This window comes from Dromiciops gliroides, chromosome 2 (assembly GCF_019393635.1).
Source record: "Dromiciops gliroides isolate mDroGli1 chromosome 2, mDroGli1.pri, whole genome shotgun sequence".
Taxonomy (NCBI): Eukaryota; Metazoa; Chordata; class Mammalia; order Microbiotheria; family Microbiotheriidae; genus Dromiciops; species Dromiciops gliroides.
In genome coordinates, this window is record NC_057862.1 from 520,889,239 (window position 1) to 520,914,175 (window position 24,937).

A 24,937-nucleotide genomic window follows, 5' to 3' on the forward strand; every position below is an offset into this window, starting at 1 on the left:
AGATAGATGAATGTAGGCCTTTCTCTCTACCAAATTCTTATTCTCCTTAATAAATGCTTAAAAGCCTAACTCTTGCTAAAGCTTATAATTTATTGACGACCACTCATTAAATATTTTAGACAGTATAGCTAGAATTTTAGCCTTAACAACAGGATCTGAAGTCCTTTCCAATCTTTCCATTTCATGGTATCTGTGAAAAAAGAATTGTAGACACTGCAGACCATTAAGAAAGAAACAACATGTATAAATAAGGATATCTAGTACTGTTGTTTTCTGTCATTATTATCTAGAGTGTTCAGTTCTAGGTGTGACATTTCAAGAAAAATTATATGGTAAAAAGTGTGCAGAGTAGGCCTCAAGCTTCTGCCATAAGAGGTTTAGTTGAAGGAACTGAGGAAACCTAACTTGGAGAAAAGAGTCAGGGAGATGTCTTCCAAATAGTTGAAAGGTTGTCACCTGGAAAAGGTGTTAGGTTTCCTCTGCTTGGCCCCAAAGGGCTGAATTAGTAACAGACAATATGTAGAAATTGCTGGGGCTTTTAATAAATATGAAGGGCTGCCTTGGAAGGTAGTCGATTCCTTTCACCCAGGCAACTCTGAGATTCTGTGATTCCATAGTTGTTAAATGCATGTATTTGAATTTTTAAAATTATAATGATTTTAATTCACAAATTCAATAAACATCATGATTCTTTCCCTTACTGAACTAGTAGTCTAGTAGAAGAATGACAGTCATACAGATAACTATAATACACAGTATCGTGTGATAACTGCTTTAGAAACATACAGAACAAAATACTATCAAGCTCTAATATTATTACTGGCCTAAACAATTCCAGACCTTTCAATCACAGGATTTGAATCAATAGCTTAGAGTCACCTAATATCAACCAAGTCTTCTTATCATGGATTGTTCCTTCCCCAAACTTCCCAACAGCCTCCAAAATCTACTACAGTTATTCTCCTAACTCATCATACCACTGAGAAACTTCTTAATTTGCTTTAATTTACATGAAATAAGGTACAAGGGACCAAAATCCAGAAAAGGCTTTAGGCTTTATTGGATAATGCATAATAAAGACAGAAATTTGTCTAGACTAAGGCAAGATAATATGGCCCCAGGCTTAGTTTTTTCTCTGAGTCTTATTAATCACCCCCACTCTACCAATTCATCTTCACAGCAAGGCAAAGGAGGTTTGTATTAAGGAACTAGGATCCAGTATCCCAAAAGCCCTTGACAGTTTTTTGGGGACCACCCTTTAGAATTGAAGTTGATGAGATACAGTCTAACCTTCAGAGAAAAAGAGGCATGGGGGAGATAGCTATCCTAAGCTAACGTGGTCTCTGATCTACAGATCCTAGGCCTAGAAACTAGGAAGTTGAGTTCAGAAAAATATAATCAAGAGACACTAGCCAGTTAGTTAGCTGCAAATCACCTTCTGTATCCTAAGGAGCTCAGCATCTTTGCCCAAAGAATTTCCTGCTGGAAATTAAAAGTCTTTTCTGAGCAAGATTCTGAATTAAACAGACTACATCTTGAGGGGGGAAAAAAGAGGCCAGACTTCTGAGGAAGAAACAGTAAGTACTCTGTATGAAGCTACAAAGAGATATTCCACATCCACCCAACAGTATACCCCAAATTTAGTGGAATGGTTATTGTTACTTTTCTTGCTATATAATTTTAAAAATACCATTTTTGAACTAATTACGTCTCCTGCCTGACTAATAACGTTAAACACATTGGTGAGGCCTCATGAACTGATGCTTTTAACGGATACGGACTTGGAAACTGGGATGACCTTGTCTGAGGCTGGATTTGAACTCAGATAGATGAGGCTTCCTGATTCCAGTCCTACCTAAGCTTCTTAGATGAGGATACCTCCAGGTGATATAAAAGCAAGAAAATCATATGACAAATGCAAAGTCCTGCCCCAACATATCTTGAAATCATAGTCTGCTTTGTCTTCAGGGATTGAAAGAACCTCTGAGGTGAGGTAATTCCTTTTTTTAAAGAAAGTGATGGAGACCCAGAGAAGGTAAATGATTTACCCAGGTTAATGTAAGAACTTGACTCCAAGACTTCCTACTTCTCTGTCCGTGGTTCTTTCCACCACACCATCTCTTCTTTCTTAGGTAAAGATGAACCAGATGACCAAAGGCAGAACTCACAACCTTGAAGCTACTTGTCTACTCAGGCCCTAAATTTCTCCCTTTGTAAAATTATGGGATTATACTAGGTGATCTATAGGACCTTTCCTAACCTTAACATTCTGTTCTATGTTCAGAGGGGCTTCCCAGCTCTAATATCTTATGCTCTAAACAAGTGTCAAAATCAAATAGAAATGGATCCTTGGAGGCACATACTGATTTAGAAAACCACAAATTAACATTCATTATCTGGGTTGTGTTTTATTTTTATTTATTTTGTTAAAAATTTACCAATTACAGGTTTTTTTTTTTGGTGGGGCAATGAGGGTTAAGTGACTTGCCCAAAGTCACACAGCTAGTAAGTGTCAAGTATCTGAGGCCGGATATGAACTCAGGTCCTCCTGAATCCAGGGCCAGAGCTTTATCCATGGGCCACCTAGTTGCCCCCTCCCAATTACATTTTGGGGAGGGGGGGTGAAGCAACTGGGGTTAAGTGACTTGCCTGGGGTCACACAGCTAGTAAGTGTTAATTGTCTGAGGCCAGATTTGAACTCAGGTACTCCTGACTCCAGGGCCGGTGCTCTATCTACTGTGCCACCTAGCTGCCCCCCGAATTACATTTTAATCTGGTTCAAGCCCCACTCTTTGCTGGCAGCATGCAGCCACTTTGTGTTTTAAAGGCTCTTTAAGCCTTAGTATTCTTTGTTCTATTTTCTTTTTTTCTTTTAAAATTTTAAAATTCATTTATCTTTATATTTTGAGTTCCAAAATATTACATAATATTGTGTTTCCTTCCCTCCCAGCCCGGCACTAAAGGAGGCCAACATTTAACACAGATATATATGTGGAATCAAACAATGCAAGCTTCCCTATATCAGTTCTTTCTCTGGAGGTGGATAGCGTCATTCATCATAGGCCCTTTGTAGTTGATTTGAATATTCATCTTACTCAGAATAGCTTAGTCATTTACAGCTACTCTTTGAGCAATATTGATGCTACTGTATACAACATTCTGTTGGTTCTCACTTCACTCTTCATTATTACATGCAAGTCTTCCCATGTTTTTCTAAAACCAACCTGCTCATTATTTCTGTAAGAGCACAGTAGTATTTCATCACAATCCTATACTGCAACTTATTCAGTAATTCCCCAATTGATGGGCACCCCCTCAATTTCCAGTTCTGTGCCACCACAAAGAGAGCTGCTATAAATATTTTAGAATATATAGGTCCTTTTCCTTTTTCCCCTGATCATCTTGGGAAACAGTGGTGTTGCTGGATTAAAGGGTATACACAGTTTTATAACTCTTTGAGCAAAATTCCAGACTGCTCTCAAAAATGGTTGGATTGATTGACAGTTCCTTCCACCAACAGTGTATTAGTGTCCCAATTTTTCCATATCCCCTCCAAAATTTGTCATTTTCCTTTTCTACCATTTTGGTATTTCACAATTGTGTTGATTTGCATTTCTCTAATCAATAATGATTTACAGCATATTTTCATATGACTATTTATAGCTTTGATTTCTTCCAAAAACTACATGTTTATATCCTTTGACCATTTATCAATTGGGGAATAACTCATAGTCTTACAAATTTGTGCAAAGTTCTCTATATAACTGAGATGAAGTCTTTAACCAAGAAACTGTCTATAAAAAATTGTTTTCCTTCTAATTTTGGCTAGATTGGTTTTACTTTGCTCTATTTTCTAGGGGCTGTGCAGTGCTGATATTACATATTCTAAAGTCAGTCTTTGTTCTAAGGTCCCTTCCACCTCTGACATTCTATGTTCTATGTTTTCAGGTCCTTCCCAGATCTGACTCTTCATGTTTTAAAATCATTTCTAGATCAGACATTCTATGTTCTAATTTCCCTTCCAGTGTTGACATTCTATGTTCTAAGGTCCTTTTCAACTCTGATATTTTATGTTTTAAAGTCCCTCCCAGCTCTGACATTCCGTGTTTTAAAATCACTTCCAGAGCTGACATTCCATGTTTTATGTCCTAAGCTCCCTTCCAGTTCTGACATTCTATATTCTAAGGTTTTTGCCAGATCTGATAGTCCATGTTTTAAGATCACTTTCCGATCTGATATCCCACATATTATGTTCTCTTTCAGCTCTGATAGTCTATGTTCTATGGTTCCTTTCCAGTCTGTTCTGATAGGCTTATGTTCTGTGGTTCCTTTCCAGCTCTGATATTTTGTGTTCTAAGTTCCCTCCCAGCTCTGATAGTCTCCGTTTTATGTTCTAAGATCCCTTTCCCATTCTGACAGTCTACGTTTTCAGTTCCCTCCCAGTTCTGACATTCCAAGCTCAAAATTCTAAGGCGCCGGCCTACCTTTACATTCCAAGATCCAACCCACCCGCCTCTACCTCATCCAGATCCTCATGCACTGAACCTCCCAGGCCCTCACAGACATAAACAAACCCAGGAGCCAATCAGACGTCCCTCGTCCCTCTTTCTGACCAATCAAGAGACGTCTTATTAAGAAGGCGACGGCCCAGAAGCCCCGGGAGAGGAAGTAGGGCTCTGAGGAAAGCAGCTCCCCTTCCTGCCGGCCGGCTATCGTTTATTCGTTCTCCGTGGGTCGTAGCGTTCACCGGTTGCTCGGGAAGTGTCCTGCCGCCTCCTGAGGAAAGAGAGATGGGACTGGGCCGGAGGTAGGGCCTGGACCGGGCACTCCTCGCTCTGTCAGGATTCGTACCCTGCGGGGTCCTTCCTCTGCCCGAGGACGCCGGAGCTGGGATTTGGGCGTGCAAGAGGCGTAGCCGGAGCCGGAAGCGGGGGGACGTGGCCGAGCTCGGGGGCATGGGGAGGCGTCGGGGAGAGAAGCCGCGGCCGGGGCTGGCCTTGGCGTAGTGATCCGCCCTGGGGCCGGGTGGAAGGGGATCCCGCCCTTGGGCCGGACAGTGGCGGAAGGACGAGGCCTAAGCGCCGACTGTGGGCGAGCTGCGGAGTGGACCTCTAAGGCGAGGACGACCCCCGCACTCCCACGGGGCTACGCTTCCCCACTTCTCCGACGCCCCCTGTGCCGCGTCCTGGGAAGCTGGTCGGGGGAGCGTAGGCCCGCGGTCCTCGGCCTTGCGTGGCTACGCCCCAGCGGCTCCTGAACCGTTACCTGCGGCCTGGACGCGCCCAGCCGCCTCTGCTCTTTACGACCTTAGTCTTAGAGGGGCTTCTCACTGACGTCAGCGGAGGGAGCACCCACTCCTAACAAATCCCAGGTCCTTAAAGGAGGGAAGACCCCAGGATCTTTTAGATCTAGCGCCGAAGAGACCCCCAGAGGGCAAACAACCTATCCCTAATTTTACAGATAAGGAAATTGAGGTTAACTTGCCCAAGGTTGTCACACAGGCAGTTTAGGGTCAGAGGGGAGATTCGATTTTCGGACTCCGATGCCGTCTTTCCACAGCAACCAGTAGGGTTTTAATCTTTCAACTCTAAATCTATACCTGTAATTGTGTCTAAAGATGAGGGTGGCTGTTTTGGGAAAGATGGTTGTGTGGATTTAAGAATGAGGCTTAAGTGATATCGTGATGTGCATTGATTGCACATTTATATATCAAAGAATTGTGATTGGTGTGGTAATTACTAACCGATTCATAATGTAGGCATTAGAGCTGGAAGGGACCTAGGGATCATCCTGTCCATTCTTGTCGTTTTACAGGCACAGAGGGATAAAATGATTTGTCCAGGGGCCTGGAGTAACAGGCAGGTATCAAACCCAGTACATCTAACTTGCAATCCAGTGCTCTCTCCAGTCTACTATGCTCAGTCTCATTGTTTTCTAGAACCTTATTTTCATTACCTACAAATGTTTTTTTCTTCATTTTTTTCCTCCTTATTAGGAAAAAAAGGGCAAAAGAGCTTCCAGAATGATATTAAAAATGGATAGATCAATAATGCAAATCGATCCTTCTTTTCCCGAACTGATTTTTTTCTCCCATTATAAAAAGCTCTGTTCCAAAACTTCTCTAGGCCTCCCTCATCTACTCAGCTGAGGATTTTTCCTTGTAATTCACTGAAAAATCAAGAGCCCACTCTTTTGTTCTTAAATTATATCACCTTGAGGTGATCTCCCACTATCCCCTTTGTTCCAGTCTGATGAAGAGATGACCTTTTTTTTTTTAAACAAATGTGCCCTGGCTCCTTTGTTGTTGTTCAGCCTTTTCCAACTAGAGGAGGCCATTTTAGTGTTTTCTTGGCAAAGATACTGGAGTGGTTTGCCATTTCTCTACCTTATTTTACAGATGAAGAACTGAGGCAAACAGGGTTAAATGAGTTGCCCAGGGTTATACAGCTAATAAGTGTCTGAAGCTGGATTTGAACTCAGGAAGGTGAGTCTTCTTAATTCTAGGCCTAGCACTCTCATCTACTGAGCCACTTAGGAGCCAGTACCCCCTATCCTGCCCCCATTTTCTCTAGGAGATTGTTCCCAATATTATCTATTATCTCTCATCTTCAATTTCACATTATCTTTTGATCCCTTCACTGCTGTGTAATAAATGGACCCAGAAAAATAGACAGACCGACCGACCCAGGTCTCCCCCATCCACTCTTTCCTACTATCTATCTGCGATCCCCACTAGGTATTGTCCTTTATGCTCTTTCTTCCCCTTCAACTTCTTGAAAAAGCTGCCTGCACTTTCTCTCCTCTAGTTGTTTTCTAAACCCTCTGCAGGATGTTTTGTTTTTGGTTTTTTTTTTATCTCATTTAACTGAAACTGCTCTCCAGGGTTGCTCTTTATTGCCAGATCTAATATTTTTTCATCTTCATCTTCCTATATCTTTCTGCAGCATTTTATACTATTGATGATTCTCTTCTCTCTGGGTTTTTATAACACTGCTTTCTCTCTTGGTTCTCCTACCTGTCTGACTACACATTCTCAGACTCCTTTACTGGTTCTTCATCCATGTTATGTTAATTAACTCTGTGTCCCCCCCAAGGCTCTCTCTGCCAGGATGAGCTGATCACTAGAAATATTCATCACTGTGTTGTTGACTCAGCATTGGAATACTCAATACCTTCCCAATTCCATCAGCTTCCTCTCCCCTCTGACTGGAGGACTAGAGGGTGGAGCATTCAACGCTAAAGCTCTCCTTTATAGAGAGGAGGATTTGGACTTTGCAGCTCACTCTCTCCTTTCCATCTGCAGCTCTGCTTGATTTGAACTTCATGGAACAAGTTACTCCTTGGTGTTCACTCTCACCCTCCTTCCAGCTTCCTTTTGTGTTTTCTCTTTCCCCTTGTAAGCTTCTTGAGGGCAGGGATTGTCTTAATCTTATTTGTATTCCCAGTGCTTAGCACAGTGCCTGACACATAGTAAGCACTTAATGAGTGCTTATTGAATTGATTCTCCCACATCCTTTTATGGTTTCATATATATATATGTATATAAATACATAAGTTTGTATGTGTGTCTATGTATCCACACATACATATACATATGTACATGTATACCTATATACACATACCACTTATCCTTGATAATGTCATCTGTGCTGCTTCTTCCATGTAGCTGATTATTGCTTTCTTTTTTCTCACCATAAGTCTTTGCATTACCTCTTGGGTCACCTGCAGTTTTGATTCTGAAACTCTGGTATCCCATTACATTTCTGGGAGAGTTATAATGTTAAAAAGATAATTATACTAGAGTGCCTGTGAAAAAGGCTTTGTAGCTACTCTGGTACCAGGAATGTATTCCCTTCTCATCTCTGCCTCTGAGAATCCCTAGTTTCCTGTGAGGCTCAGGTGAAGTATTCTAGAACTTTGCCATTTGGAATTCTGCTTCCTAAAAGAAACTGCTTATATAATGTCTTTTGTGAGACCTTATTTTGTTCTTACTCTTCTAGTAGTGTTTGGGGTTTCTACACTGGAGTTGGGGAGGGGTGTCCTTTGTCAATATAACCTTTCCTTGTCAGTCCCTAAATCACATTGTGACTAGCACAGGCATCTCTTAGAACTGCCACTCAGAGTTATTTGCCAAAGATGTCTATTAATTATAGAATTACTGGTATAAAGGACCTGTCAATGTCCTGGGTATTATATAAATATTCAGATTAACATATAATAACTGGAATAATTATGAACATAGTCAATCTCCCTCAGTTTTGTTTCCTAGAGTATAGAAAGTTAAAAACAAGGAGGTGCAATGGATAAAGCACCAGCTCTGGATTCAGGAGAACCTGAGTTCAAATCTGGTCTCAGAGACTAGACACTAGCTGTGTGACCCTGGGCAAGTCACTTAACCTTCATTGCCTTGGTAAAAAAAAAACAAAAAACAAGGAGGTGAGAGTACATTGAGCTAAGATCTGAACACAGGAATTCTGATAGGTGTCAGGCATAAAACTCTGGTTAAAACCTTGGAGTGGGGGCAGCTAGATGGCGCAGTGGCTAAAGTGTTGGCCCTGGATTCAGGAGTACCGAGTTCAAATCTGGCCTCAGACACTTAACACTTACTAGCTGTGTGACCCGGGGCAAGTCGCTTAACCCCCATTGCCCCGCAAAAACAAACAAACAAACAAAAAAAACCTTGGAATGCTTTGTATTCTTTACACGTCTCATTTTCTTTATCTGTAAATAGAAGTGATATTTTTCCAAGAAGGTCCACTGAATAAATGTTTGTAGGCGTTTATGTGTTAAAAAATTTGGCAGAGTATTACAGCAGGAAGCTATGGAGATGCAGAAGCCTGGCTTCTGGTGCTGGGTTCTCTCTTAGCCTGAAATGCCACTTTGGCAAAATGATGACTTCATAGGACCTTGAGATTTAGAGTTATAAGGTACCCTAGCGATGGTTTAGTCCTACCTGTCATTTTATTGAGGATGAAATGGAGGCCCGGAGAGGTGAAATAAAACTCACCCAGAGTTATACGAGTAGAAAATGACAGAGTTGGGTTCCAGTCTGTGTCCTGATTCTAAAGCCAGAGCTCTTTCTGCTGTACCAGGCGGCCTTCTTATCTGTGTGATGAAGGGGATGCTTTAGATGGAAACTGTTCCAGCCCCAACATTCTGTGATTCTCTGAATGTGATATGTCTAATGTCTCCACATGGATTGCTTAGGTATTGTCTTGTAAATCTTGTTTTGTAGAGAAGGTAGCATTCAATTCTCTTAATACATTACCTCCAGCTAATGTAACCTAAACTTTCTGGGTAACAACAGGACTTTTGACAAAGTCTCTAATGATATCGTTTTGGCCAAGATTTAAAAGGCAATGTGGTAACAGTCTTCAAATAGCTGAAGGGCTCTCATGGGGAAAAGGATGGGATTTGTCCTGCTTGGCCTCAGGGGGGAAAACATACCAGTGGCTTGAAAGTACAGAAATTCAGTATAAACTTCCTAACAACTATAAAAAAAAAATAGGCTTGGGGCGGCCAGGTGGCGCAGTGGATAAAGCACTGGCCCTGGATTCAGGAGTACCTGAGTTCAAATCCGGCCTCAGACACTTGACACTTACTAGCTGTGTGACCCTGGGTAAGTCACTTAACCTCCATTGCCCTGCCCCCCCCCCCAAAAAAAAATAGGCTTACTAGGGGAGCAATTAGTTACCTGAGCTTAGAGTAATAGAGACAGGAAGTAAAGTTTGTGTGGAAATTTATTTTGATTTGGGGACCCTACCTTTGGGCTGAGATTAGAAAGCCTTAGGCCCTCAGGGTCTCTTCTGTGTGGGAGGGGCTGGTGCCCCTCCTCCTCAGCTTCAGCTGAGCCAAAAAGCCCCATGGGCTGTACAAGATGCCAGGTTAGACAGCTGGGAGGGAAAAGCCCCCAGTTCCCTCCAGCCTGATTGGAGGTATTGCAGAGATGCTGGGCTCTAGCATGGCCTGTGCTGGGGCGCATGAGGCTCGAGCACAGCCCCCCCAGCTGCAGCCCTGGCTGGTGGATTAGCTTGGTCTGGGGGGGCGCAGGAAGTCCCGAGATTTGAGTGGAGAGAAGAAAAGGTATATATAGACCTGGGAGTTACACTCAGGGGATCAGACTAGAGATGGGGCTACAAGGATGCAGGAGAAGACAAGAAGGACTAGGAGCAGAGAAAAGAGATGCTGAAGGGCAGACTGACGGAGCAGACAGAAGGTTGGTGAGAGAGAAACACAGGGGTTCAGCAGTGGCAGTAAGGAGAGGAAAGTTAGAAGCAGGGGGATTTACAAAGTGAAAGGGGCTCAGAGTTAGAATAAAGTGTAACGTGCCCTAAGGCAAGCTGCGGCTAAGGCTTTGTATTCAAGAAGTTCCAAATAGACCACAGGAAAGCAGTCAGGTTGTACATTTTATTTCCCTGTATTCTTAATTTTCAATAGTATCTCATAAATAAACTCTGCTTTGATTATTTGGTTAAGAGGCTTCTTAATATTTTGCTTATCAATTTGAGAGTAGAGCAGTGTGGTGGAAGTTTATAAACGGCCCACATTAAATTAATAGCAGTCAGATAGCCAAATAGTCAAAAGTCCCAGATTAAGTACCCCAATCAAATTAGTCCCCCCTAGTCATCAAAAATATTTTTACATTTGAATGGTGACTGCGGCAGGACCTACGGCCCAATTATAATTTTTCTAAACTTAGCATTTTTCATATACTTTAAATTGTTCATAAATCCAATTATATATAACTTTTCCAGATTAGGTTAGTTATAGTTAATAATAATTTTTTTTTTTACATTTGGAAGATCACTTGTTAAGGATATTGTAGAAGGAATAACCTCATAGGTATCCACCAACTCTAAAATTCTATGATTCATTACTTTGTCCTTGAAATCAACAAGGGTTTTCTCTTACTTTCAGATTCTAGCTGAGGAAACAGTCTCTTTGTTATGATGCCATCCCGTAACAATGTAACTACTGGGATCCCCAGTAGTAAAGTGAAGTACTCCAAGCTTTCTAGCACAGATGATGGCTACATTGACCTTCAGGTGAGTAAACAGGAAGAAGGTGCTCAATGTGAGTTGACTATTTCTGTTGAGATAAATTTTCTTCCTCCCTCTGTCCTCAACCCTGCCTATGGAAGCAAGCAATTCAATATAAATCATACATGTACAGTTATACCAGACATCTTCACATTAGTCAAGTTGTGAAAGAAAATAGAATAACTTTAGAAAGAGGAACTAATAAATAAAATTATACTTCAATCCGTATTCATATGCCATCAGCTCTTCCTCAGTTGATGGTTTGCATTTTTCATATGACCTTTTGATGGCATCCTGCTCATCATTTCTTTCACATAAATAGCTTTTAAAGGTCCCTTCCAGCTCAAAATCTGTTATCCCATGACAGGATCTATGCTTAGATCTAGAGGATTTTAGATCTTAGGATCTGTACTTAGAACCTTTAAATTATAGATATACTGAGGCGGACTGGGTCAAACCAGTATAACATAGATCTTAGCAATTTCTCCTGTGGTTTCCCAGAGATATGTCTAGAATATTCACCAAAGTCAGACAATGTATTTGTACAAATTGTAAGTTTTAAAATTCAGGGAAATTATGTTTAATTTTACTGGGGCTGCAGTTCTTTTAAAGTACGTTATTAGGGCAGCTAGGTGGCACAGTGGATAGAGCACTGACCCTGGAGCCAGGAGTACCTGAGTTCAAATCAGGCCTCAGACACTTAACACTTACTAGCTGTGTGACCCCGGGCAAGTCACTTAACCCCAATTGCCTCACCAAAACAAAAAAAACAAACAAAAAATAAAGTACTTTATTAGCTGTATATGTGAATTTAAATTAAAGCCAAATCAGTTCTACTTTGTAAAGAGGGGGAACCCAGCTTTAAATAGAAAGGAATAGCAGGAGCAACTATTTTCATTCTTTATGTCATCAATAAGCACTCGCCTTTATTCTCTGGTTTTTGGGTTTTGTTTTTTTTTTTTTGGTGAGGCATTTGGGGTTATGTGACTTGCCCAGGGTCACACAGCTAGTACGTGTCAAGTGTCTGAGGCTGGATTTGAACTCAGGTACTCCTGATTCCAGGGTTGGTTCTCTATCCACTGTACCACCTAGCTGCCCCGCGATATATTTTTTTAATGGACAATTTTATTTTTGTTGAGAAATAGTAAGAAAGACACAGAAAACAAGTTACTAAATCTATTTCCCATACTGGTCTTAATTATTAGAGATAGTATTTCTGCCTCTTTTCTCTTGTCTTCTCACTTAGTATAAAAAGTTCTAAACTGAATTGATGGGCACTGATTTTTTAAAGATATGTATTATCTTAAACCTATATAAGTTTGAGTTATTCTTGCAGCCTTGGCATTTGAAATAAAAATTGAAAAGGACCTAGGAGATATTCAGAAAAGTCTAATCAGAACCAAAACTTTAGGAGCCATCTCAAAGCCTCATCACAAATTGAGGGTATCATGAGGGCACTGCCTTGTGGTACACTGAAAATGTTAGGGAGATGTAATAGTCCATCTCCAAAACATATAAGGGTAGTAGCCAACTTCAAATGTCAGAAACTGCCTTTTTTGTATGCGTGTACCTGTCTTTCAATAATGCATAGTATTGTATTCTTTTTTTTTTTTTTTTGGTGAGGCAGTTGGGTTTAAGCGACTTGCCCAGGGTCACACAGCTAGTAAGTGTTAAGTGTCTGATGCTGGATTTGAACTCAGGTCCTCCTGAATCCAGGGCCAGTGCTCTATCCACTGCACTACCTAGCTGCCCTGTAGTATTGTATTCTTTACCCAGTAAGTAGTTATTAAATGTTAATTAGCAGTTGCTAAGAAAACAAATTGCATTTGGTGATGTGATCATTCATCTTTTGACCTTTCATTACTGTCCAAAATTGCTGACCACAAAAACATCTCCTTGATTCTAAGGGCCCTCTTTTTTCACAGAATACTGAAGATCTCTGACGATGTATACAGTGATTTATGAGTTCTTGGTTCTTTTTTTTTTTTTTTAGTGAGGCGATTGGGGTTAAGTGATTTGCCCAGAGTCACACAGCTAGTAAGTGTTAAGTGTCTGAGGCCGGATTTGAACTCAGGTCCTCCTGACTCCAGGGCCGATGCTCTATCCACTGTGCCACCTAGTTGCCCCCATCTTTTTTATTTGTTTTGTTTAGTGAGGCAGTTGGGGTTAAGTGACTTGCCCAGGGTCACACAGCTAGTAAGTGTTAAGTGTCTGAGGCCGGATTTGAACTCAGGTACTCCTGACTCCAGGGCCGGTGCTCTATCCACTGTGCCACCTAGCTGCCCTTTGGTTCTTTTTTCATAGAGGACTACAAAATTATTTTTTCTTTTGGAAGAAAACAGATTTTCGTTAACTTTCTGAGGAAAATTACCCATACTACTCTGGTCAAACCACTTCTGGCATCTTGTACTCATTTCTGAATACCACATTGACAAATTGAACTGTATCTAGAGGAGAATAACCAAGATAATGAAGGAACTCGAAGTCAAGCCATATTAAGATTAGTTGAATGAAGTGATGTTATTTGGCCAGAAGAACAGATACTTATGGGTAGTATCATAGCTGCTGTCAGATATTCAAAGGGAGTTAATATGGAATAGAGATTAACTTTGTATTTCACACAAGAGAACTAGAATCAGTGGATGGAAGTTACAGGACGACTAATTTTGTCTTGATTTGAAGAAGATTGACCTCATAATTTAAAATTTCAAAAATGGAAGGGACTACCTTTAGAGTTAATGAGTTCTATATCACTGGAAGTCCTCAAGAAAAAGCTAGATGACTATTTGTTGGTGGTCTTATAGCAGGTATCCTATTTCTCTTGACACTTATCCTTCCAGATGTTCAAGCTTATAACTTTGGTGTCTGGGGCAGCTAGGTAGCACAGTGTATAGAGCACCGGCCCTGGAGTCAGGAGTACCTGAGTTCAAATCCAGCCTCAGACATTTAACACTTACTAGCTGTGTGACCCTGGACAAGTCACTTAACCCCAATTGCCTCGTAAAAATAAAATAAAATAAAATAACTTTGGTGTCATCTCCTACATGAAGCCTTTCCCTAATCCTACCGGCCACTAGTGCCTCCCCCCAAAATTTACCTCTTATTTTGTATATATCTTATTACACTTATGTATGTACATATTGTCTTACCTGATAGAATATAAGCTCCTTAAGGGCAGAGAATGTTTTATTTTTGTTTTTATTTCATTAGCACTTAGTATAGTGTCAGGTGAACGGGCATTTAATAAATGCTTTTTGCTTTTTTGCGGGGAGGGGGCAGGGCAATGAGGGTTAAGTGACTTGACCAGGGTCACACAGCTAGTAAGTGTCAAGTGTCTGAGGTTGGATTCAAACTCAGGTCCTCCTGAATCCAGGACCAGTGCTTTCTCCACTGTGCCACCTAGCTGCCCCATTATAAATGCTTTTCAATTGATTAAACTTTTTCTTCACACTTCCAATCAGCTCCCATATCCTGTTTTTGTTTTTGTTTTTTGGTGGGGCAACAAGGGTTAAGTAACTTCCCCAGGGTCATAGAGCTAGTAAATGTCAAGTGTCTAAGGCCCAATTTGCCCATATCCTGTTGATCCGAAATATCTCTCACTTTAGTTCCCTCCTTTTCACTTCCTTTGCAACTACTGTAGCTCAGACCCTTTTCACTTGGATTATGTAATAGCTTCCTAACTGCTTTTCCTTTCCCCAGTCTTTGCCTACTTTGCCCTTCACTCTGCTCTCTGATCAATCTTTCTAATCCACTATTCACATCATTCCCTCTGGTTAAAAACCTTCAGTAGCTTCTCATCCCTTATGGAATCAAGTAGAATGTCTAATTGCTGCCATTCAGTCCCCTCCTCCCCAAAAATCTAGCTCCAACTTATCTTTCCAGCCTTCTCTCAGATTGCTCTGCTTCACATACTGTGCTCCAGGCAAACTGACCTACTTTCTGTCTCCTCTTTTCATCATATTTTTTTTTTTTTTAGTGAGGCAGTTGGGGTTAAGTGACTTGCTCAGGGTCACACAGCTAGTAAGTGTTAAGTGTCTGAGGCTGGATTTGAACTCAGGTACTCCTGAAGCCAGGGCTGGTGCTTTACCACTGCGCCACCTAGCTGCCCCCTTTTCATCATTTTTTAGTCTCGGGATCTTTGTTCACAGTTCTCCAACAACATGCCTAGAGTTCTTTCCATTTATTCCCCATCCTCATTTCTGTAAAGAGCCCTTAATTCAAGGAGTAATCCAGATGTTACCTCTTCCATGAAGCCTTTCCTGACCTCTGCAAACCAAAAAGAATAGTCCCTTCAAATCCTCATAGCACTTTTCTTCACCCTTTTTTGTAATCATCATTGTCTCACTGGTATGATAACGTGGACATGTCATCTCCACCCACCATTGTAATATGCTTATTGAGAGCAGGGTATGTTGTGTCTGTTTTTGTGTTCCTAATGTTTATTATAGTATCTCAATTCATTGTAAAAACAAATTCAAATCTAATGGAAATTTAAGGTAGAGGTTGGATTAGGTGAACTCTGAAAGTCTATAAATGAAATATAGAACTAGAAAGAAGAATTTACTAGCACTCCCTTTAAATATTTGCTATAATGGTTGAGGCTTTAAGGAATTTTCCCCATTACTTTGAGAATGAGGGGTTATTTTTTATTTCTTTATTTATTTATTTTTGGCGGGGCAATGGGGGTTAAGTGACTTGCCCAGGGTCACACAGCTAGTTAAGTGTCAAGTGTCTGAGGCCGGATTTGAACTCAGGTCCTCCTGAATCCAGGGCCGGTGCTTTATCCACTGCGCCACCTAGCCGTCCCTGAGGGGTTATTTTCTTGAAGTCCTTCCCCTTTTTCTTTTCTGAAAGCACTTTTCCTTTTTTCTCTTCCCTAAAGTTGGATTGAAGAGAGGGGGCAAATACGTTATAAAGGAATGATGATCAGGGTCAAAGGGAGGGTGGGGAGGATTATTATTTTGTTTCTTTGTTTTCTACCTTAAGTTCTAATGCTTCTGTAATGTCTTTTTCTCCCCTTGACCTTCTAGTTTAAGAAGAGCCCCCCCAAAATTCCTTACAAGGCTATAGCACTTGCTGTAGTGCTATTTATGATTGGCACCTTTCTCATTGTCATAGGTGCTCTGCTGTTAGCCGGATATATCAGCAAAGGGGTAAGTAATTTGATGTGTAACTGATCCTTCATTGTATTTAGGAAGTGCTATAAAACTATTAAATTGTCCAGGAATTTTAAAAAAGCTTTATTTTTGTTGGATGATTGAGGAATGGCTAAATAAGTTGTGGTATGTGAATGTTATGAAGTACTGTTGTGCTATACGAAATGAGGAAATAGATGATTTCAAAAAGATATAGAAAGACTTACTTGAACTGATGGCAGTTGAAGTGAGAATACAGTTTGTATTTGGACATCAGTATTATAAAAATAATAGAATAATCATAAAAATCATAAACTAATGAAGAATGAGTAGAACTAGGAGAAGCATGTAACATTGTAAAAACAACTTTGAAAACTGTAAGAACTCGGATTGATACAATGATGACCATTCATGATTCCAGAAGACCAATGATAAAACATGTTTTCCATGACAGGTGATGGATTTAGGGAACATAATGAAACATATCTGTGTACTGTGATTCGGGGAATTTGTTCTGCTTGAGTACACATATTTGTTTCAAGAAATTTGCTTTTTTGCATTTTTTTTCCTCCCCAGTGAGGTAATGGGTAGAAGGAAAAGAAATTTATGTTACGTTTTTAAAAATAGTAAAATGGGAGGATGCTACAGCTCTGAAATGTTGCATGAACTTTCAGGCAAGATCACTGTATTATTAGTTTTACTTAACTGTTTCATTTTGTCAGAGGTTTCTCACAAAGCAGGAATAATCTGTAAATGTTTGCAGTATAAAAACAAAATATCAATAAAATTGAAAACGTAAAAAACTTTTTTTAAAAGCTTTATTTTTGGCAAGTTAAGCATATGGAAATAAACTTCTCAAATGTTTTATGTAGAAGCAAAGAAAGAAAATTTAATTTTCTTCATTGAACTCTCAGAAGTTACATATTCTTACACAATTCTTATGAGTTAGGTGGTGGGTATTGTTTTCCTTGTTTTGCATGTGGGAAGACTGAAGTTCAGAGAAACTAATCAGTTCACCTAAAGTCAGATCGTTGATCAGTGGCAGAGTTGGCTTGTGACTCCCTTTTTAGTTCTGTACCCACCCTGAGCCTTGGACCTCAATTTGGTGGGTGAGTCTAGACTGAAGAGGAAGCCATAAACCATCCCATTTTTATAGGTTTGGGGCCTAGAGATGTGAAAGGCTCCTGACTGGATTTTTTTAGTGCTTCAGAAATCAAAAACCAGAGGAGACTGGAAGTGGCCATCTTTAACTTTCAGAATATCCTTTAAATTCACAGAAGATACTAAGTATTTTTATTTTTAAGGAACTATTCAAATTTAGGGAACTGGAACTTTATAAAATAAAATGGTATTTAGAGCAGCAGTAGGTTTTTAGGCTGTTTCTACAGGTCGCTCAGCCAAGTCAGGCAACAAGCATTTGTTAAGTGCAATGTGCTAGGTGCTAAGGATAAATGGACCCTGCCCACAAAAAGCATGCCTGCTTATGAAGGAAAAAACATTGCAAATAACTATTAGCATACAAGATATATGCACAATAGATAAAGATAATCTGAAAGCGGAACGCATGAAGAGCTAGGAGGACCTGGAAAGGCCTCTTGCCAGAGGTGAGATTTTGAATTGTCTTGCAGGAAATCAGGGAAACTAATATGCAGAAGTGAGGGAGCAAAGCGTTCTGGGGGCTAGGGGAGCAGCACACAGGCAAGGTCAGAAGTGTGGAGATAGCAAGGAGGCAATTGTGGCTGTAAAGAGAACTAAGGGAGAAAAAGACTAGAGAGGTGGCAAGTGTCCAGATTATGAGAGGCTTTAAAATCCAGACTTCATATTGGATTCTGGAGGTAATAGAAAACCACTGGCTGCTCATTGAGCAGAGAGGGTCAGCATGGTCAGATTTGTACTTTAGGAAAAATTACAATGGCAGCTGAGTGGAAACTGAAAGAGAATAGGGAGAGACTTGAGGCAGGGAGAACAATTAGAACTATTGCAGGAGTACACGAGAGAGATGATGAAAGCTTGAAGTAGAGTTGTGGCTGGATGAGTGTAGAGAAAGGGATGTATGTGAAGGATGTTGTGAAAGTAGAAACAACAAGATTTTGTGTTAAACCACAGTTGATACTTGGAATTGTTCAAAAGCAGTTGTGGAAATAGTACTAGAATGACTCCAAAAATAATTTTTGTGAGACATGTCCTTTTTTAGGCCGAGGTTCCAGGTTGGCAGTATGGTAGTGGATTTTTCTACTGCAGCAGCTTTCAAAGATCCATCTACAGAGTCAGAGAGAAATCACAATCTGTATCATTGGAAGGAGTACTACTTTTCACTGAAAAAATGACAAATCCTTGAAGTACTTTTTGTTGCTAACTTTAAGACCTGGGTTTGAGCACTGTCACTTCCCCTCTGAACCTGGTTTCCTCATCTGTCACATAGAGATAGTTATATTTATGAAGACTGACTTCATAACACTATCAAATGTTATAAAGATGAGCTTTTAACTATTAGCCATTTAAAACTATTATGGTGAGCGGCCTATCCTGGAAATGATCACTTCCTGTTGGCTGCCCTAAATCACAACACCTAAATTTGAAGATAATCCTATAAATAAAAATAATTCTTTTCCTTTAGTGTCCTCTCTGTATCTAAAAGATGTTCAGAAAGATTTAAAATATTCTTTTATCTTACTGCTGGTTTCAGTGACATTGGTGTGATACTAATGTGTTTTCATTCTTCCACCACCAGGGAGCAGACCGAGCCATTCCTGTCCTGATCATTGGAATTCTGGTATTCCTGCCAGGGTTCTACCACTTGCGCATTGCCTACTATGCTTCCAAAGGCTACAGGGGCTACTCTTATGATGACATTCCGGATTTTGATGACTAGGGTCTACTTTGGTCCAGAAGAAAACCGTTGCTGTTGGGAATAAGCTTAGCACTGAAAAGCTGGACCCGTGGAAATTTAAATACCAGTGGGTTCTGCAGTTATTTTAACAAGGTCATTGCTGGGCTCTTTGGGGTCATCCCAAAGATGTGAACTGAGCTTGCAGTTAGAGAAATAAGATCTCTTTTTCTTTACCTCCTGTTCTGAGCTAAGATTTTTGAAGAGGCAGCTTTTCCATACACACACACATATTCCAAAGTAGTTATGGAAATAGGACTAGAATCACTCCAAAAATAATTTTTGTAAGATAAGTCCTTTTTAGGCTGAGGTTCATCACCGCGTTGGCTTCTTGATGGTGAATTTTTCTACTGCAGCAGCTTTCAAATACTATCCACAGAATTATGGAGAACTAACTATATCTGAATATGTGTGTGCATATGAATATGTGGTTACATACACATGTGTGTGTATGTATATACACACAAAGTAATAGGAATTTGGTGAGGAAGTAGCCAAATGATGGTTTGGTTGAAAAGAGACTGAACTTCCCAACCTTAAGTTAAACATTTTTACATTTTAGCTTTTATTTTTGGAAGTAGTCTGGTGTTACTAACATGGTTTGTGTCAAATAGAAAATGCAGTGTATCTAACTTTATTTCATTAAGTAATTATTTGAAAAACTCCAAATGACTCATTTATCCCATCAACCTATTTTTTTTACTGTCTTCCAGTAAAACATCCCTTAGTAAAACGAAGTATAATCAAATTAAAGAGAATCCATAATGATTCTCACTTGCTTTTTGAAGTGACACAAGAATTGGGAATTTTGAAAGTCTCAGAACAGATTTTGCAGTTTTTCATCTTAGTGATGCTTTTGCCAGGCCTAATCTATTTCATAGGTTTGATGTCTATACCATGTAGCATTTTGTTCTCTGAAGATCAGGATGTTCCAGACTTTTAACATTCTTTTAAGGGCTGAGGTTTTTTTTAACCATTTGTCAGGATTGCTTATTTCCTATGAAAAATAAGGTTTGGGTGATCATAATTTAGTTGTATTTTTTCAAAATTGCATTATTAGTACCTTTTATTGTTGTTTTCTTACTATGAAGCTGATACAGACTAGGTGGTCACTTGAAGTCTAAGCTTGGCTAATGTAGTCTCATTATTTCATTGTTGCAGGGAGTGAGCACATTTAAGAGAAATTAAAATGTTAAAATCAGAGCTCTAGATTAAATATGTGTAAAAGCTGTGCCTTATATTGGACATTGTAATAGACTTGATTGATGATCATGTTGGATTTAAGTCTATGAATCACATATAGAATACATCCTCTTTCCTTTTGACTTTTGATTATACCAGTTGAATTATCAGACTAAGACCCTGCTGTATAATCATACTGTTACCGACAAGTCATATTTTTGCATTTAACCATTAATCATCTAAGACCTCATCAGTAACTTTTCATTGAATCCAAGTGAAAAGCACTCCATTAGGTTCTGTTCCAATTTATAGCAAAAGCAGGTGGCACCATTTCTGTCCTCAGGGAGCTTACCTATTAATGGAAGAAACAAATGGAAAGTGTGAGCAGACCAGCAGAACCACAGAAGTATATTAAAATGCATTTTTCTTACACATAGAAATGTGACCCTGTTGATTTTATGAAAGTAAAACAGCTGCTCAGGGAAGGTTGTTGAAGTGATGGAAGAGACTTAAACCAGATTGTTCTATGAAGGCTATGCAGAGAAGAGGGACAAGGTTTGCCAGAAAGAAAGCATTCAAAGCATAGAGGAATAGCATGAATGAGAGGTAGTGATGAAGTGGAAAGAATACTAGATGGGGAGTCATCATACCTAGGCTTGAGTCTTCACTCCATCACTTAGTAGCTGGGACACTTATTGGGTCTTCAGTTTCTTCATCTGTAAAACTGGGGTAATAATAGTTGCACTACCTACCTACCTCACAGGGTTGTTGTGAGGAAAATGATTTGTAAACCTTGAAACTTCTGTCTCTGTCTCTCTCTGTATATAAATCTGTATATATACATATATGTTATTTTAATAATAATGATTGGTGTAATGGATTAGGACTTCAGACAAGTCACTTAACCTCTGAGCCTCAGTTTCTTTATCTGTAAGATAGGGATACCCTTAATTCCTCATAAGATTTTCGTGAGGATCAGACGAAATCATATATGCAAAAATGCTTATAAAATGCTATACAAGAGCTAAGAACTCTTATTGTGAAGGAAGACAAAAATAGGTGAATTGTGAAAAAGGTTTCAGAGAATGATACAGAAAGTCTTCAGAAACTATCTTTTGCAGGGATTCTTAATCTGGGCTCTGAATTTTAAAAAATATTTTTGGGGCAGCTAGGTGGCACAATGGATAGAGCACTGACCCTGGACTTAGGAGGACCTGAGTTCAAATGCACCCTCAGACACTTGACACTTACTAGCTGTGTGACCCTGGGCAAGTCACTTAACCCCAATTGCCTCACAAAACAACAACAACAACAACAACAAAATATTTTGGTAAGTATTTTAATGTAATTGTTTTCCTTTGCAATCCTATGTATATAATTATTCTGAGAAGGGGTCCATAGGTTTCACCAGACTGCCAGAGGAGTCTTACATAAATAAGATTTAGAATCCTTCGTACAGTCCAACCTGATCATTTTTACAGATTAGTAAACCAAGGCCCAGAGAGGTTAAGTAACAATCATAAACAGGTTTCTTTGGCTGAGGTGGATAGTTTATGCAATCCACTGGATACATTAGAAATTTAGAATGGTTAGCTAATAAGAGTGATAAGATGGGTCAGTTTATTAAAGTGATCATTTGAGTCAAGAACTAATGGAGAAAAACTAGGCCTTGCATTTCATCTGTTTTCTAGCCCTAATGCAGTAGACTTAGTGATCAATGAATGATTGTTGGATGAATGAGGCTTCCCAAGAAGAGGGACTAATAAAAGTTGGTCGAAATGGAACTGGCCAGTGGAATTGAAAGTTTTTGTTTTTTAGTTTAGGGTAGCCTTTCAGTAATCGTCAGAAGTGACTAAATTAGGGTAAAGAATGGAGAGGAATCAGAAAATGTTGCAGAACAAAAATAGGTGGTACATGGTATAACCTGGACATATAGACGTAGGGAAAGAGCAATTGATGACAGCTAAAATGTTATGGTTTGAGATAGATTGGAAGATAGTGTTTAGGCAACAAAAGTTGCCTCCTCCTTTACATTGAGCCAAACTTTGCTTCTCTAACTTCTGCCAGTTCTACGTAGTTATTCCCTCTTAAGCTACACAGAATAACTGTAACCCTTCTTTTACATTCTGATATCCTTGAGCTATCTTAAACAAGCTTTCATGTTGTACTCTAAAACACTTTCAAGCTAATTTTTTTTTATGATTTCTAAACCTTCCCATCCTTGTTCTCTTTGTACTCCAATTTGTCAGTATTCCTCTTAAAATGTGATGCTCATGCCTAAACATAATACTCCAGATTGCTGACAAGTACAGAATACAGTTGTACTATTCCTTTATTCTTGATATTATATTTCTATTAATATAGCCTAAGGTTGTATAACCTTTTTCCCCCCCTCTCCCCTCCCTCCAGTGTTGTCATATAATTGTATCATTCTGAGCTTAAAGTCAACTAAAATCATCATGGTGTAGTGGAAAAGGCAGTGGATTTGGAGTCAGGAAGGCCTGGATTCACATCCCACCTCATATACTTATTATCTGTGGGATTGTGGGCAAATCATTTGACCTTTCTGTGCCTCAGTTTTCTTTTTTTTTTTTTTTTTTAGTGAGGCAATTGGGGTTAAGTGACTTGTCCAGGGTCACACAGCTAGCAAGTGCCAAGTGTCTGAGGCCGGATTTGAACTGAGGTACTCCTGAATCCAGGGCAGGTGCTTTATCCACTGTGCCACCTAGCTGCCCCCAATTTTCTTATCTATAAAATAAAGATACTGGATTTAAATGTTTCTGAGGTCTTATCCAGTTCTAAATCTATGGAAAAAAATCCAACTTTTTTTTTTTACATATGACTACTAATAAGATAGATCTCACCCATCCTGTTGGTATTTTGCACATAAGTATATTAAATTCCATCTTCATAATTTAGACTAATGATTCTAGCCTGTCAGGATCTTTGAGGGATTCTGGGAAAGGTGGATGTGTCATCAGCTATATTAGCTTTTCTCCCTTAGTGCTGTCAATCATTCAAATCATTGATCAGAATTTCGAATGTGATGGAACCAGCTACAAATCCTTTGCCACCGATCATTAGAGACATCCATCCAGGTTTACATTGATCCATGCAATCTTTGGATGTTTTAGTATGGATTAATTTAGAATCACAAAGTCAAGGGTTGGAAGGGAGTGCAGAGGTCATCTCTTCTAACCCTTACCAAAAAACATGTATTTCCTCTACAAAATAATTATCTAGCCTCTACCTGAAGACAGTGTTTGGGAACTGCCCACTCCCTATCCTCCAATATACCCTTTTCTATTTTATTAAGAAGATTTTCTTTATTTTGAGCTGAAATACGCCTTCCCTGAAACTTCCACCCATTGTTCTGCCCTCCTAGTCCAAAGTTTCTTCCCTCTTTCATTACTGATATTCAGTATTCGATATTTAACCTCAAATAAGCTAAACATCTTAAGTTCTTTCTGGCATTATTTGGAGGGGTCATGTGGAGAGGTCCTCTGCCTTCTTGGCTCTGCCACATCTTAAGTTTTTTCAACCATTCCTCATATAATAATGGTATCAGGTTCCCTTACCCTCACTTCACTGATAATATTGAGGATATCTTATGCTAGTTCCTTCAACTCATTCTGTATAGAGATTCTAGTTTATCAATGTCTCTTCTAAATGTGGTACCCAGAACCTGACACAGTCATCTAGATGAAATAATGGACTTGATGCTTCTCTTGCTTTCAAAGTAATAAAGCTGTCTAACCTCTAATTAACCCTTTTGGCTACTGTATCACATCAGTGACTCATCATTGAACTTGAGTTAACTAAAATATGAACTGTCCTGGCCACGGGTCACCTATTCTCTGCTTGTATAGTTAATTTTTCAACTCAAGTCAATAACTTCATATTTGTCTCTAATTTCATCTTTTTTTACCTTCATCCGCAGTTCTAATCTGTCACAACCTTTCTGGATGCTGATTCTATCGTCTAATATATTAGTCATGTCTTCTTGTTTCCTTCCGCAAATGCAATAAATATAACATTTCTATTCTTTCATTCAAGTAATTAATTTTAAAAAAAGTTTCGATTAGACATTGTCCAAGGGCAGAGACCTATGATGCTCCATTAGGGACTTCATCCAATTTGGCATCACCACTCCTTGGATTTAGTTGGACAAGAACTTCTAAACCCGCATGGGTAACCCCTGCCTCTTCATTTTATCTTTAGGAACACCAAGAAAGACTATCAAGGGCAGCTAGATGGTGCAGTGGATAGAGCACCGGCCCTGGAGTCAGGAGTACCTGAGTTCAAATCCGGCCTCAGACACTTAACACTTACTAGCTGTGTGACCCTGGGCAAGTCACTTAACCTCCAATTGCCTCACTAAAAAAAAAAAAAACACACACACAAAAAAAGAAAGACTATCAAATGCTTTGTTGGAAGATTCTAGATATACTATGTCTTTGGTATCCCCAGGATCTATTAATTTGACTACCCTGTCCAAAAAATGAAGGTAGATTGGCATGTTCAAAATAAGCATATGGTTGATACACGATTGTTTCTTCCCTTTCTAATTTCTGTCAAGAACCATTTCTTCTATAATCCATCATACAGTTTTGCAAAGAACATGATCATAAAATAGTTTTACATGTCCAACTTTTCTGAAAAATCAGGGTATTTGGTCTTTGGTCCCAAAAGTA

The 24,937-nt window shown here is 39.5% G+C and overlaps 1 protein-coding gene across 4 annotated transcripts; it reads left to right on the top strand.

The window, feature by feature from the left end:
• The first annotated feature begins 4,630 nt into the window (after positions 1-4,630).
• On the top strand, positions 4,631-21,484 carry TMEM230 (transmembrane protein 230). Of its 4 annotated transcripts, none has more exons than XM_043987419.1 (4): positions 4,631-4,807; positions 10,918-11,045; positions 16,070-16,192; positions 18,906-21,484. In XM_043987419.1, the coding sequence occupies exons 2-4, from the start codon at positions 10,947-10,949 to the stop codon at positions 19,044-19,046; spliced, it is 363 nt and encodes a 120-aa protein (XP_043843354.1). In that variant the 5' UTR covers positions 4,631-4,807; positions 10,918-10,946; the 3' UTR covers positions 19,047-21,484. The 4 variants fall into 4 exon arrangements, with proteins under 4 accessions (XP_043843354.1, XP_043843356.1, XP_043843355.1 ...); XM_043987421.1 differs by lacking the exon at positions 4,631-4,807 and adding an exon at positions 4,947-5,116; XM_043987420.1 differs by lacking the exon at positions 4,631-4,807 and adding an exon at positions 5,139-5,371.
• Positions 21,485-24,937: the final 3,453 nt, after the last annotated feature.

Coding starts and splice junctions, on each gene's coding strand:
- TMEM230 (XM_043987419.1), top strand. CDS start 10,947: ATGATGCCATCCCGTAACAATGTAACTACTGGGATCCCCAGTAGTAAA. Junction 11,046..16,069: donor ATGGCTACATTGACCTTCAG/GTGAGTAAACAG, acceptor TTGACCTTCTAG/TTTAAGAAGAGCCCCCCCAA. Junction 16,193..18,905: donor CCGGATATATCAGCAAAGGG/GTAAGTAATTTG, acceptor TTCCACCACCAG/GGAGCAGACCGAGCCATTCC.